General features: G+C 40.3%; 1 protein-coding gene across 2 annotated transcripts in view; it reads right to left on the reverse strand.

The window, feature by feature from the left end:
* Window positions 1-8,683: 8,683 nt before the first annotated feature.
* The window catches only part of PTDSS1 (phosphatidylserine synthase 1), a gene marked incomplete at both ends in the record, with an annotated part of 29,445 nt that continues 22,116 nt past the window's right edge, over window positions 8,684-16,012 (reverse strand). The window contains 5 exons of one of the 2 annotated variants that reach the window (XM_080339025.1): window positions 8,684-8,793; window positions 10,128-10,197; window positions 10,722-10,790; window positions 11,937-12,036; window positions 15,639-15,704. In XM_080339025.1, the coding sequence (XP_080195151.1) occupies window positions 8,684-8,793; window positions 10,128-10,197; window positions 10,722-10,790; window positions 11,937-12,036; window positions 15,639-15,704 (415 nt within the window). Of the gene's footprint in view, window positions 8,797-10,127; window positions 10,198-10,721; window positions 10,791-11,936; window positions 12,037-15,638; window positions 15,705-16,012 lie in introns of both variants that reach the window. The other variant, XM_080339024.1, reaches the window with a different exon arrangement.

The following is a 16,012-nucleotide window of genomic DNA, read 5'->3' on the forward strand; positions in this document are numbered from 1 at the left end:
GTGGCCAGACTCCTGCCTTATCCCAGCTCTGGGCTTTGCAGACATCAAGGGCTATGGAGAAGCAACTGATGTCTCAGTGCTTGGTGCTCCAAGTGATTTGTGGCAGTATATTTGAGGCAGCAGTTGCTTGGAAATACCGTGGTTATTTGGTGTGGAGTCATGACCCATGCCAGTTTTAATAGTCAGTGGTGCACAAGGAATATTCATAGCCATCTCCAGAACCAAGCTAATGAGAGCTTAAATTGTAAAGATTCAGTGTTGAGAGAGACACAAGAGGACTGTCTTGCCAGCTAATCACAGCAGCTTTTCTCAGAAAGGTCCTCTGGAAACTCGATAGGGGTCAGATTGTCAGGTAAGCAAGAATCAAGTGATGGTCATTGTGGAGGACCACAAAAAGGACAATCTTGCAGTAAGCTGAGAGATGAAACTGATTTGAGCTCATAAGAAATGGACGCACCCAAGAGAAACAAATGGTCCAAAACAATCTCACACCCCAAGACAGATGTGGAGCATCTCAACAGCAAGCATGGATCTGCAGGGAGAATGGGTACAGCACCTGCATGTGCCCAAAACAGCACCAAGGAGCCCATGAGATCAAAACACTCTTTGCCATGTTATTTATTTTAGAACAGTTCCAGCTGCTATTTTTTCATGTACATGGGGGAACAGTCTTCCAAAGGACTAAGATTTCCCTTTGAAGCCCGTTCTGATTCAAGCACAGGATGAGAATCCCACTCCCAAGCTCTGGCTGCTGTCCTTTCTGCAGCCCTGGTTCAACCAGGATCACTGGACTCAGTGGACTGTGAAGAAGGCAAACGGGCCTGTTTCACCCCTTGGGAAGTCAGATGTGTTGGACTATAAGCGCTGAAGAGAAAAGCAGAGAGCCGCTACGTTGCTTCAGAGCCATGGTGCCCCAGCACGCCTTGAAGATCCAAAGATCGTCCACTTTGCTCCACAAGTGTTGACCTACCTTTAGGAAACCCTAATTTTAAATCAACAGCTGAGGTGTTGGTCACAAAAGCTCATTAGAAAAGGTAAGTAAATTGAAGTCAGCCAGCAAAATAAAATGAAGATCAAAATATATGAATGGAGGGGAGGTATCACCTCACTCCTGTTCTCCCTTTCTGTAACACAATATGTTTTCAGTTTTAAGGATTAAGAGACACAGATAACATTCTTGAATTTACTACAGAAGCCCTTTTTTATCAAGTCTCATGATAATTTTCTGGTAACAGCATGGGAAACTAAGGTCTGGGATCCTACTCTTCTCTTTGTCTTCAGCTTCCTGAGGAAACGTAGACAAATCACTTACCCTTTGTCCCCATTTCCAATCTTTAACATCAACTTACTGACCATGCCCCCATCTAGTTTTCAATGTCCTATGCATTGTTTTGGAGAAATTCCTTCAACATGGATGCGGTGCAAAAAGAAAATTTCACAGCATGAAAGTTCATTACTGGTAATCGTGTTACCATCCCTGTGAGAAGCACCGAGACTGAATGAACAGCATGTGCTTCTGAAACCTGAAGTCAACAAGTAGAACACTTCACCCTGAGAGATATTTTGGGATGTTTAGAGAACATGTCGCCAGGAAATTGTAATTCAGCTCTTGTCTGGTTTCTCCGCCCCCGATCTCTGTCCTGCTATTCCAAATGCATTTTAAATGTGGGCAAACAGAATGCGCAGATCCCTATTTGGGATCCAAATACGACAAAGTCAGCAAATGGGCAGAAAGAAGACTATTTAAAAAGTTGTAAGCATCATTATGCATCACCTACTGCTCTTGCAACACATACATAAGGGGAAAAAAAGCTAAATGTCTCAGCTAATTTGATAAAAGGTCCTAGTTTTCTTTCAGATTATTTACTCGATTAAAGGAAATATATGTCCTTCAGTGGTATTTTTCACTGTATTCTTTTTCCTCCCCATTGAGTACTGAAGTCAGGCTCCAACAAAACCATTACAGTGCTTCTACTAGTGGCCACCCTGTCCAGAACCAGATTGAGAAGAGCAAGGACATCGTGTTTCCTCCTGCAAGGAACGAGGGCTGCAATTTCTTCTCTCAGATGGCCACATACAAGTTAAATGGTCTGGAATTGTTTCCTTATCCAGTAGGAACATCTCAGTTTTAACAGATAGAAGTCATAGTAACTGATACAAATTGGGTGGCTGTGTGGTTTGTGATTGACAGGATTTTCCAAATCTTCGCAAAAAATCTCAGTGACACTCACAGGAAAAATGGGAATTCTTTGCAGAGAGTTATGAAGTTCTGAATGCTTACTGAAACACACTGGCCATCCCAAACTCTGAGCCACATAACGACATGAAGCCATTATAATCCACACACAGGGTCTTGTCTTTCCCAAGCAGGACAGCAGGGATGAGAGACGGGCTCACCCGAACAAGCAGTTAAACTCACAGCTCCATTGCTACAGCCAGAAACTCAGGAGAGCGGGCAGCGAGGAGACTGCCGCTGCTCCAGCTGTGTTTCTGGGAGCACAAACCAAACCAGCTTCTCGAGCGGTGGCTGCACTGCCCCACCCCAGTGCCTTGCACAAAGGGCAGTGGGAACAGGAGGGAAGCCAGAAGAACGCTGCCCAGAGCATCATCCCAAAGATCATCTGGAGAAAGTAGCGCTGCCTTCAAATGGGGAAGGTACTTCGCAACAAATTGGTAGTCTGTGTGTTTGGTAGAAACCAAAATAGAAGTCTCTTGCTCTCCAAAGACTAGGGCTATCATTTAAGATTTAAATTAAAAGCCTCCACAAAGCTGCTCATTTGATTTTATTTTGCCTTGGTTGTTCTGCAGCAAGTTTGACAACACGAGCACATTGCAGGCCTGCGTGTACAGCACATGTAATTAAAGTCAACAGGAGTTACGAAGTCTTTAAAGCCAAGCCAGGGTGGCTAAAGCCAGTAGCCCAAAATTAGAAGCAACATTTGAAAATCCAGGTCACGTTCTCTGGGTGTTTATGTTACAGCATCACCTAGGGGCTGCGGCTGAGATTGGTGCCTGATTGTCCCAGACCTTATAGCGCTACGTACAGATTTGAGTGTTTCCAAATGTCCAGGCGTACAGCACACATTGTCACTGAGACTACACTCAGCCAGGCCCTGAACATTTTGATGAGATAGTTCATCTGGTAGATATATTTGTACATATATTTACACACGAGTATTTTATGCTTTTTTAAAGCAAGAACCACCAAAATACTTAACTGGAGGGTAAAGCGATCGTAGAACATATTTTGGATCACAGCCATAGGAATGCTACTGCCATAAATTCCCCTACTCCCCTAAAACATTAAATAAGCCATCCAGTTATTTCATGATCATCTGCGAACTGAGATCCATTAAAACTATGAAAATTAAACCCATGTGTATGTTTAACATAGTCTGGCACTTATATCGTTGCTGATTATAGGAATTCAACGTTTACAATTCGCATTCTTTCCCAGACTTTTTTTTTTTTTTTAATTATTTTCTGAATTGAAGTTAAAACTCACTTGTTCTTACCATAATATAACTGGGAGTGCTGAGGGCAGACGGACGGCTCCTTTGCAAGGCACACCTGCAGCTACAGCACCAACAGACAAGCGAGCAGGCTCACAGGTAACAGACCACACATCTCGCTGGGCACAACCTGGTTGTCTTTGTGCATTCAGCACAGAGTATGAAGAGTTTGTGGCCACCCAGTCCTACTTCCTTTAAATAACAATGTACGTTCTCAATTCCTGACCAGCCACACAAAAAGCAAAAGCAAAGTGAGTAATGTGGGGTGTGTGTGTGTCCAAAACATGTTTTCAGATGATTGTGAAATTGCACCTTTCGGTAATGTAATTTGTTAAAGTAGGAAAAGTCCCTGTCAGCGCTCCAGAGAACAAAACTATGTGGTAGTAATGGGTTGATAATGTAGACTAGACCTAGAGATGTAGACAGAATATTGCAGGAGGCATTGGGAGCATATGAGGCTTAAAATAAGCTCAGAGATCTCCAGTTAAACCCCAGCCTGTGATCGTGCAGTCCTTAGTACTCCAGCATGGCCATGTTTCTCCAGAGACACCGGTGGAAAAACAGCAGCACAGCAGAGCAGTGCCCAGACCTATGGGCATGTTGTCTGTGTGCAGCTGAATTGAGTGCTCAGGTATCTGAAAAAGAGAGCACTGTGCTCCTCCACCTTTTCCATGTGAAACAGCACACTGAATGAAGCAGCAGTTCCTCAAACACCGTGTACAAGGGACAACTGGTTTAGTGCTTCCAGGGTAAACGGCCATTACAGCGATAAAAACTGAATGAGCTGCAGATGACACAGTAGGCATGGACATCAATACCTGTTTCAGTCAGTATCATACCAGCTTTTGGCTCTATAATCTAGTCTGTGTCAAATCACACTATCAAAAGGGTGGGCAACCTCTGCTATGGGACAACAGAGCAGAAATGCAGCTGGTCACATCACTCAACCCTACTCTGATCTTGAAGTCAATAAATTAATTTCCCCAAGTTGAGTCTGTTTTGCCTGTGATGGTGATTGCTGAGTGATAAACCCGTAAGCCTTTCATTATATTTTCTCTCCCCTGTCCAGCTGAGGAGGGGAGTGATAGAGCAGCTTTGGTGGGCACCTGGTGTCCAGCCAGGGCCAACCCACCACACTCAGCTCTCCCATCCAATAGAAAACAAATCCAAAAAGAATTATAGAATAGTTTGGGTTGGAAGAGACCTTCAAAGGTCCTCTAGTCCACCCCCTCTGCAATGAGCAGGGACATCTTCAACTAGATTAGGCTGCTCAGCCTGGCCTTCAATGTTTCCAGGGATGGGGCATCTACCACCTCTCTGGGTAACCTGTTCCAGTGTTTCACCACCCTCATAGTAAAACATTTCTTCCTCACATCTAACATGAATCTCCCCTCTTTCAGTTTAAAGCCATTACCCCTTGTCCTATCTCAACAGGTTCTCCTAAAAAGTCTTTCTTTCTTATAGGCTCCTTTTAAGTACTGCAAGGCCACAATAAGGTCTGCCTGGAGCCTTCTCTTCTCCAGGCTGAACAACCCCAACTCTCTCAGCCTGTCCTCACAGCAGAGCTGTTCCAGCCCTCTGATCATTTTTGTGGCCTCCTCTGGACCCGCTCCAACAGGTCCATGTCTTTCCCATGCTGAGTGCTCCAGAATAATTAAGATTAAGACAAGACAGATCCCGTATACTAGAGAAACTTCAGAAGGCATAGTATAACTGTTTATATTATCAGATCTGCTGCTCTGAAATAACAAACTACAGCAAAACCTTTGTGTGCACTGTGGGCTGTTGGGAACCACCACATTTGTCAGCATGCAATTACATAGAATAAAATGTAATATAAAGGCAGTATGTGATCATTTCCTACACCTTGCAGGTACAGACAAACACACATATGGTGACATGGGTTGATTTACTGAGTTATTGCAAAATACAATAATTTGCAATCAGTACAGAGCAAGTCTATTCAAAAACTATTAAATAGATGGTAACATCTGTGTCCTCTTGTGATAACAAAGTAAAAAACACAGTTTTAACAGCTGGGACATCAAATGATGATCTTCACAGAAGAGTAACAAAAGCACTGGTTGAAATCACACTCCAAATATTTAATTAGACGCAGTGTATGATCTATGAGGCTGCTCTAGTACTGGAATCCAGTACTGAAGGCTAGCTCTGGTTGGCTGTATACCTGCATTTGAAAATACCTGCATTTTTATTTAATCCACTAGTTAAAGTTCTTGCCACTACCCTCTGCTTACACCACACTGCCCCAAATCAGCCTCCCTTCAATGGCTGACACCACTGATGGGCAGCCTCTGGAGGGCCAACTCTCACCTCTGCACAGCAGCAGGGGAGATCACCAGAGGACAGAGACAGGAAAGAGCATCAGAAGCAGGAAAGTAGGAATGAGAGGCTGTGAGAGAACAAATACTTAAAACCAGGACAGTGCCTCTGTTAGAAAACACTGTTCAAGCAGCAGAATTTGTACACGGATGCTTGTTGCTCAACAGCTCAGTGATTTGTCATTGTAGGTGTTACACACATACAGAATTCAGCAGGAGCGCACTAAATGATAGAATTGGGATCACTAGTTTTGCAGCAGCGATCAAAAGCACCTTTCCAAGGCCTGCCCGTGCAAAGCTCACATCCAGACGATGGGGCTGAAAATACAGTTGTCAGTCAGCGGAGGACTTGCAAGAACACATGTGAATTCCAGCCAGAACCGCTGACAGAGGACACAAAGTGCCATTTTCCAAGCAGCACATTAATAGTTTACTTAAGTTTCCCCTCTCCCTAGCCATCCCTCTTCTAAAGTATCAAAAACAAACAAACAAACAAAAACCAAAAACACAACCCAAGCAAACACAAAAAAATTAAAGTAAAAAGACTTCATGGGAAATATTTTTAAAGGCGTTGTTAAACAACATTTCTTCAAGGCCAAGCTGTTGTAATAGCATCCAGAACTCAGCTTCAAACAAGATGACGCTTTATATTTGCCTTTTCAATATTTTTAGGGTGCAATTCCACAGGGTGAGCACCAGGTCTGCATTTATTATACAAAATGTGTGCTTGTCCCCACAGGCAAGTAGATATTGTACTTCAGCATCTGCTTACACATGTAAGCTTTGTATACATAGTGAGTGCATATACACCTTGCAAGTAAGTACAAAATAGGCTCTCACCTTTGAAAACAACAGTACTTAACATATCTAAACCATTAGATTTCCAACCTCTTGCTTTGGTATTGAATCAATAGAAAATTTACAATGCCATTCTTCAGCCTTACACAGACTGAGTTATTAACAAAAAAAAATAAAAAAGTAACAAGTCTGAGTATCCAGAGAAATGTACATTCGTCAACATGTAGTACATTACGAATAAAGACACAATACATGGAATTGCTATAGTATGAGAAAAACAAGTAGTTGTAGGAAAGCCTGAAAGTCTTTCTAACCTTTTTTCCCACATACCATTTGATGTCACTGTAGCAATGATGATATAGCAGCTTCTACTAAGTTACTTCCCAAGTTGTAGACTTTATGTTTGATTGAAAGCGGGCTGAGAAATTAAGGGCCTCTGAGGAGTTCAGCAGCGACACTTAAGTGCATTGAAAACATTGACAATCTGTGGCACATTGGAATTAATGGCTTACACAGGATACTTCTTCTATTTACAGTATCATACACTTGTATAAAGTCTCTACTGCATTTTTGTTAGTACTTAGTCTGTGGCAAATCACAGTAACATTATCCATAGAAAAAGGAAATCCCATTTTCTTATGAAGACTAAGTAACTAAATAGGTGTTAGTTATTCTTGCTTGAGCTACCTACCCCTCTGAGCCCCATAAATCCCAAAATCTAATTGGCACAAAAACATTTTGATAAGTTAATACGCGGACTGATTCCTCTTGATTGTTTACCTCCTCACTTAATAATTACATTCACTGCTGGAGAATTATCCACTTTGCTAGATGTCAGAATTAATACATTAAAAAAAAAAAAAAAAACAACACCCAACAAACACCACCACACACAAAAAGCCCCTGCAAAGAAAGAGTGACTTTGCTGTTGAGTATCTGACTGCATGACAGGAAATACCAAAGCAATAGGGTATATCACAGCGATATCATGCTGCCTTTCAGACACCAAAGACTACAGCAAGCCTCACAAATAACTATGTTTATGGCAGTAGTGAGAAAAAAACTGCCTTATCACCAGGCTTAGTAGGGCAGAGCCTTCAAAGCAGTTTCTGATACCAGTCTGAAGACACTGGGATTTCTGGTTCCAGCTGAGGCAAAGGCAAATTACAGGGAAGTAGGAAGGAACATTGTATACAATGTGACACAGCTGAAAAAAAAAATACGTATTTCCTCTTGAAGATGTAAAACACACTGCAGTAAAGAAGGAAAAACAACTAAATGACATGACATTTGTCTCTGAGGGCAGAAAGCACGGCCCTCTACTTTGTAACAGGTTTTTATGTCAGTATTTTAAATAGGTTAAAGAAACAGAATACATAGCAATCAAGCAGAAGGACGATGCAGAACAAAAGAACCATGTTTGAAGGTCAATTTCAAATACTTTACAAGAAACCTGGACTCATTTCTTCACTGGTAAAACCCCGTCACCAGGTCTAAAGAGCCTTTACATAAAAGCAAGCAGCTGGATACAAATATGGAAATATGAAATATTTACTAACTGTTGTACAGAAAAGTTTCGTTGTGAGACTGATAAAGGGCAGTAGCTCTTAGTCAAAGGATTGTGTACTCTTCTAGAGAACAACAAAAACAGTAAAAAAAAAAAATCCAACCAACCATGCCAACTGATTATCAGTTTACTAACTTTTGTGTTTAAGTCCTCAACTGAGATATTAAAAATGCACTTGCAACACCTGAACACAAAACAGGGTGTACCTGCTATGACAAAATTACTTCTCTTTCCAGCATACTCTTCATTAGCTTTTGGTGCCACATGCTGAAGAAATTAGGTTTAAATCAGTGAATGGCAAGTGTCAGCAGGCAATGATTTGCACTACACTGGTGGCTCCACCTTGATCATCGTTTTCTTCAACACCTCCTTTTTTTTAAATTTAAAAATCAATCTTCCATGTGGAAATTCTGATTTTCTTTGTCACCTCTGGTCACACTGTAGGCTGTTGTCAGAGACCATTCTTATTTCTTGCCAATGCCATTTGTTACTTTTGATTTGGAGTGCCGATTCCTTCTTCGTGATGAATGGCTTTCACTATTGGCTGTTTGTTTGGCTGGACTATTGTCAGCACCTGCTGAGAAATAAATATATATTTTTTTACATATACATATTTGACACTGTGAAGCTCTTGTCTAAAAGACAGTAAGGCTTTCTAGAGCTATAATGTGTTTACAGTATGGACTATTTCAAGCGAATACAAACTGGCTGATACTCGTACGCCACCTAGTGGCCTATTCTACTTCTTAAAAAAGCAATTCTTAGGACTACTGTAAAATTCTTTCTCTTCCAAAAAATTCAGAGGTTTGCTAAGACAAAATATAGTGGTGAAACATCCTACATTTTAAATTACATCAATAATTAAACCTCTACATTTTTATTATTGACAGGCACCACTATCAGAAGTTAAGAACAATGGAAAGTCACAGATCCTTGTGAATTTCTTCTTTTCATTCTTTCATATGACAGACCATGTTTGACTCTGAGAAAGAAAAGGGAGACAATGGGGACTGAAACAAGAATACAAGAGCAGAACACAAAGGAGGATGAAGTTTGTAATTAATGAAGTAAAAGATTAGAGAAATATTTGCTTGGCCAGATTTCACCAGCACATATAAATAGGAAAAACATTTTGAGTGCAAGCATTTTTTCTCCAAAATATCAAAATCCACACATTTACTAAACTGAGAATAAATTAATATCAGCATCCAGGAAAATAATGTATGAAATACAAAGAAGCTCTGCTGTAGGTGTTTCTCGAGACTATGACAAATAAGAAATATTTTTAGTGATACAAATACCTGGAGCACAAACTCTGACTGAGATTAACTTCCAGGTGTGAGATGTGGATCTTGATATTGGGTCAACAAGCAAGAACCCACTCAAGAGTTAACAGATGAGGTGGGTAACTTGACTGACCTCTAGAGTAGGGAAAAGAGGTCAGAGAATGAGGCTGCCTTTGCTTATGACAGAGAAAGCTGTCTATGACCACAAGCACTGCATTGACTAGGCAAGCATCAGTAAGAACACAAGGTCCAGGGCACATTCTTGAATGTTTCTTAACAAGTAAGAATAAAGGCACAATTCACTTTCATATGCTTCAAATCAAACATGCACTGTTCAGACAGAAAACCTATCCGCAAGAGTTACGAAATGCATAATGTCCTAAACTCACAATAATGGCCTGGAAGAGAGGCAGAAAAATTCAGGTGCTTCATTGAAAAACAAACATATTTCCAAGAGTTAGAAGAAAAAACATGGTAAATCCAAATAGCTTTGCAGATGATTTATCTGTATAGCTCCTGCAGGGGTGTTTATATAAGTCCAGTTGTCGCCAAGATAAGTTTCTCAAGCACCATTTTCTAGTACTGAGCCACTTCAGGAATATAGGTACAAAAGTGCCAATACCTCTACTGAATTTAGAATGAAGCCAGGAAGCATCTGGACTGTAAGGGCTGTCTTCACTTTCTGATAAGGTCTGCAAAAACAAGAAAGACACATGTCATTGGGATGCTGATTCTTGCGATCAGCACGTCAGTTCAAAATTAGACTTGTAAATTTAAACTGTGGCAGAAGTCCCCATAAAACTCAGCCACTACTGAGGACTTCTCCCTTTCCAGTTAGAAGGTGCAACGCAGATGATACAGTAAGAACTCACCCCTTGCCATGTGACCTGTTGTGTAACCAAGTATTCTTAATATTCCCCTAGCATTCCACCTGTACAATGGGAACATTAGCTAACCATTCATCCCTGAATGCTTTGCTAAAATTACAGCCTCATTTTGAGTAACTAAGAGGACAGCATTCTTTAGAAACCACAGTGTAATTTGGGATCTGTCCAAGGCCTGCTGAATTCAGAGTTCTTTCTATTGACTTCAGTTAGACTCTGGACCATCCCCCTTCACCCCCATTTATACTACTTCTGGTAAAGAATTCTAATATCTAGGAGCATTGCAGTTTTAACACTGGTATTAAACAAAAACAAGCTTCCTAATAAAATACCTTTTCTCGGTGGCCGTAGTATTCTGCATACCAAACCATACCATATAAACACAGGAAAGTTGTAAAGGCCTAAACAAAGGAAGAAAAAGAAAAAAAAATCTGTGAAACTTTTCCTATATTCCTTGCTGGTTCAAGGTCTCAGAGTACCTGGAGATTTTGCATTTGGAAACTTTCATGCTCTGTTTCTCTCTGCATCTTTTGTCAGGATGAGTAAGACTCATGTTTCAACTCCAAGGTACCCATACACTTTGCCACCATGGGGTGTGCAGAGCAGTTCTCACTGGGAGCATGAGAATACATACAGAGGATACATGTCAGTATGATTCCTGTCATCACCCTGTAGATTCAAAGGCAGCTGGCAGGCATTCGTAGGTATATTACGAGGAATAATCAGTCTGGGAAAAAAACAAATTCTCCTTTTCCCTGCCCCATGCTTCAGGCTGCGTTACGTGTTTGGTTTTGTGGTGCTCTGATCTGGGAAGCAATTCAACAATTTTCCTCTCTGAAGTTTTTGGAATAAAATCGTCATGTGAAATAGGAGAACAATAAATTCTGACTCCCTATCACCTGTTTGAACTGTGTTCCCAGCTAAAAAGGAGAAGTATTTATCTGTCAGCCCATTATAAATGCCTTATTTTTCACTGACCATTAAAAATGTGTTTGGCATCAGAGCTACAAGTCTGGCAAGACAAACATGCATTTACTGTTATAAAATGGGCATTTCATGCTGCATTTGCAGTAATCACACTGAAGTACAGAAAGTAGCAGGCTGAGTAAGAATGATTTGCCTGATAAAGCAGGGTTGTGTATGTAGTTATAAGACTTCAGTGTGAAACAACATGCATTACTTACTAATGCTATTCATTAACTTCTGTTCCTGTCAGTGGGCACTATAGCGAGCACCACCAAAGTCAGCCTCAATTGAACTGACATTTTCTCTCATAAAGCTCCCTGTAACTAGTGTTTGTTTCACTGTTAAGCACTGGTTAAGTTGCTATATTCTGCTATGTCAAGTAATAAGAAAAAAAGTAATTTAGTCCCTTCAAAGCGGGTTCTAAACAATCTAGCATTTGCTTTTCCGAGGTCATGCACAATGCTCTTCCCCAGCATTCCCACACAATGATCCCCTGCTGCCAGTGTTACAGGGAGGAAGCTATTGAGATGCCTTCAATGCTTTTGCCATGCTTCATGTTTCACATAAGAAATCTCACTTACCACACAGAGAAGCCAAAACACAACATACAGTATTTGTGTTTTGGAAAAAAGATCCTGTCCAAACTTTATGCACACAATAGCTTCAAGGAAAGCAATAACCCTGTGGTTAAATGAAAGAGAGGGAGGGAAAATGTGGTTACAAATACTAAGGATTTAACTCACATGTTCCCAACGCAAGCTGTTAGCTCTAAACAAGCACTACTCTCTAGCCAGCACACACCTCCCCAACACCACTGTTAACTGAAATTTATTTTTCTTTCTAAACTTTTCTTCAGCATAAACAGCATACAAGAAGTGACCAACTGGCAGTTCACAATTCCACAAGCCTTTGCTTGTCCAGGGAGCAAGCAGGAGCATGTGCCAATAGCTGAGAATTTCTGTTTATACCTATTACTGTGTTTCAGCCCTCACCAGATATAAATTTCTTTTCCATGCTGAACAACCAACAGATGCCCTGTTGGGTAAACTAAAACTGTGCTTTGGGTGTTTCTCTACTGGATGTAAATTTACTAAAATTCTAGGTAGGCTTGCTTCAAATAGATTTTAATGAGAAAATTAACATGAAACAGCATTTCAAATCCTCTGAGAATCCATGCATTTGCTCTGGTTTATGTGTAAACTTAGGTCCACGCCACAGCATCAGATAATTTAAGGAGAAATGAGAGAGGAAAAAATGCAGTATTTACTTTCCCTTCTGGCATTTGAAGAACAAAATCAAGTATCCCCAGCTCCTTCCCTGTAACCAGATGTTTACATCTTTCCAGGCTCAAAGCTAAGAAGGCTTGTGCACCACTTGATGTGGAACAAGGGATTATGAACCCAAAGTTTCCATTACCTTCCATGGAAATATATTTAGTTGGTATAGGTCCTGGACCCAAAATTACATATTTCTAACAAATACAAGCGTAGAAACATGACTAGTGGAGCAAAAATGTAGAAAATTGACTCTTCAAGCTAGAGCAAATAATGAAGAAAACTATTCAATTTCTGCAAGTTTAATATTAAACTTGTTCAGTAGTGACTTTGAGGCTGTGCGTATGAGCACATGCATGAAAACTCCTCGTCAAACACAGGTACACTTAACATTGGGTGAAATGTTCCAGTCTCCCAAGGTTGATGCTGCAGAACACATTCCCTGCCAGCACTGACCACAACCAGGGAGTTGTTAAAACCAGCTCTACTGCCTGACAGACAGGACCCTGCTCCCTCCATCAAAGAGGGAGGAAAGATGGATGGAGGACTTAACCACTGGCATTGCAGAGATGGTCCTGGTGTCAATAATAAATTACAGCTTTCTCTGTCCCATCTAACAGGGTGCTGAGTGGGCCCAAAACTTAGAATTGTGGAGTTAACACCTAACTGGACAATAACGCAAATTAACAAGGTACATATTAGTAAAAACTTGAGAGCAGTGTTACTCTGTTCGGTCACTGACTATTTTTAATTTTGGTTTTGTGTTATTTTCCTGATCCAGCTGCAGATTAAAAAAATAGTTAAACTAGAAGTACAGCAGTAGGAACAGAAAGGCCACCATCAGGAAACAAACATGGGTATGAGGGTATTATATACTCAAAGGTCTAAACAAAACAACAGGCTGTTTTCAGCAAGCACTCAAAAATCATACAGCTGTTTGTGCTGTATTTATACATTCTTACCATTATTCTTGTCAAGAATACTTGGGTTAAGTGCATTGTACAATAGGACAGCTATTACAGCTAAAGAAGTGGTAAATCAAAAGACAGAAGATGCCACCAGTGAAAAGTGTTGGTGTCCTACTGAAGGGTCATGAGAATACTAAACAGAAGACACTGTAAGCTTTTATTCAGTCCAAATGGTCTTGTAACATCCTAACGTATACTCCTTTTTGAAAGGCTTCATCTTAATGAAAATGGTGCAATTTCCAGCAGAGCTGTTGCACTGGCCTTGTTCATGCCTTACATCACTTACTGTCCACCTACTGAGAGGGATTCTAGAATATGTGAAAAGTCACAGAGAACAGAGTTTCATGCTAATGCAAGGCACTAATTTTAATTATTCCCATGGTTTTGCTGTTACATAGTTAATTTGTGCCTTTATAAGTGTTTCTTCATCACCACAGATAGGAATATTCTATATACTTGCTTTTAATTGCTTCAGAAATTAGATTCTGGATAGTTTAGTTACTGGTAGAGTGCTGCTTTTCCAACAAACAACAGGAACTTCTGATGTTGCTCTTTTTTTTCTTGCAGACTACAGATGTAACCAGTATCAAGGGGAATACTTCACGCACATTTCCCACAATTAGATTGGGCTATAGATTAATATTCTATCGCAGTTCTTGTTATATGATCATAAAGAGATATTTGGGCTTCTATTTATTGACAGATATTACACTAATGTGTTTAGGGAGAGCTTTAAACCAAGGATGATTGTTTCTGTAAACTGTAACAATTTTTTAGAGCCAGAAGGCAAACATTCAGCATCGTATTTCCCTAAGAATACATTCACATTCTTTCTCTCAGATGAAACAGGTTACTCTGTCGTGATAATAAAAAAAATCCAATGCCCTTTTAATGATTGTGTACATTACAGACTCTCTTTAGGAATAATAATGCAGGAGGTTTAGGCCTACGGAAAAATATTATCATCTCCTACCCAGTAGCAGTAAAACTAAACAGAGTTACTACCTTTTGTATGTCCACTGGGTGTTACGGTCATGAGTTGAAGACAGTAACAGATCCATTGAGGAAGGTGTTAAATCAGTGAAAGAGGTGAATATTTAAGCCTAGCCAAACCCAAGGAGACACGTGTCATGTTCTCCAGGGTAGATCTAAAACAAGAGTAGAAATACCTGCAATTACATTGCAGCATGCTCTTCTCTAACCTCAAACACTGAGATAAGGGTATTCTTTATGATGGTGTACTGCACCTGGAAACATGCCTTCCAGCCCAGCACTCCTCTTAAAACTCTGTAACATCCCTAAGCCTAACAGTAAAGGTGAGATAAGTTTGCCAGAGCACTGTGTCTAAATTAGATCTGAGTATTTTATGGCTCATTTAAATGCTATTCCAATTTAAAACAGCAATAGATTCTTCTATTCAAGATGAAAAAGCTTCAGACAATTCTGGAAATAAGACAGACACTAATCTTGACAGAGAGAATGAAATGGCAGTTTTAATTTAAAATCATTGCCATCAAACATTAACTTCTTGAATAGTTTCTTAAAATACATATTTTTTTTCTTTAATATGTGATTTAGGATTTTTTATGTTTTCCTGTTTGTAAGCTTCCAAGTCACAAATCAAGAGACACTATTACACTGCTTATTTATAGAAAACTTTTACAATGCCACAACGGGATATGCTTCAAGTTTCCAGAACAGTACATTTGAGTCAAGCCATCTAGAGAAGGAAGTTCTCGACAGAATCAATCATGCAAACTCTTCATTTAAAGGTCTCCTCCAAGAGACTTGTTGAAAGATATTATAGCCCAGGTAACCATTGTTCATAGCGTTACTCTTTTCCTTCTTTGAGAACAGAACAAAAATAGTTGATAACTGCGGTTTATTTCACTGTCTTCGGTTGTGATTCCGCTAACAGTGTCAATGCCCACCTAGATGGCCAAGTAAATATTGCCCCAGTGACAGCTAAGCGGTAAAGGCAAATTTTTTATCCCTCTCACCTGACTGAAAATATGGGCTACAAGACTGCAGCAACACTTACCCGAACACCCAGCACTGAGTTCCCACCCTCTTGCACTGTGTATCTGTGAGGTACGCATAGTATTGCCTGAGAAGGGAAACAAGAAAATTCCTCAGTCACCTTAAAAGTCCGCAGAGTATTTACATTTAGAAAACAAGTTTAGGTTACAAATCTATACCTATACTGAAAATGGTGTGCTGATGGTTAAAATCACATGCAATCATGCTGGGTATCTACCAGATGGCTTCAATTTTAGTAGGACAGATTATCACATAGATCAAGTAGCTTGAAGCAACACAGAAAACAATCCTGAGAGCGAGGACTGGGAAAGTACCCAAACTAGTAAAATAACAAAGTGAATTTGTCTCCTGTCTCTCCACTGAATCTCCAATTCT

Source organism: Nesoenas mayeri (assembly GCF_963082525.1).
Source record: "Nesoenas mayeri genome assembly, chromosome: 2".
Lineage (NCBI taxonomy): Eukaryota > Metazoa > Chordata > Aves > Columbiformes > Columbidae > Nesoenas > Nesoenas mayeri.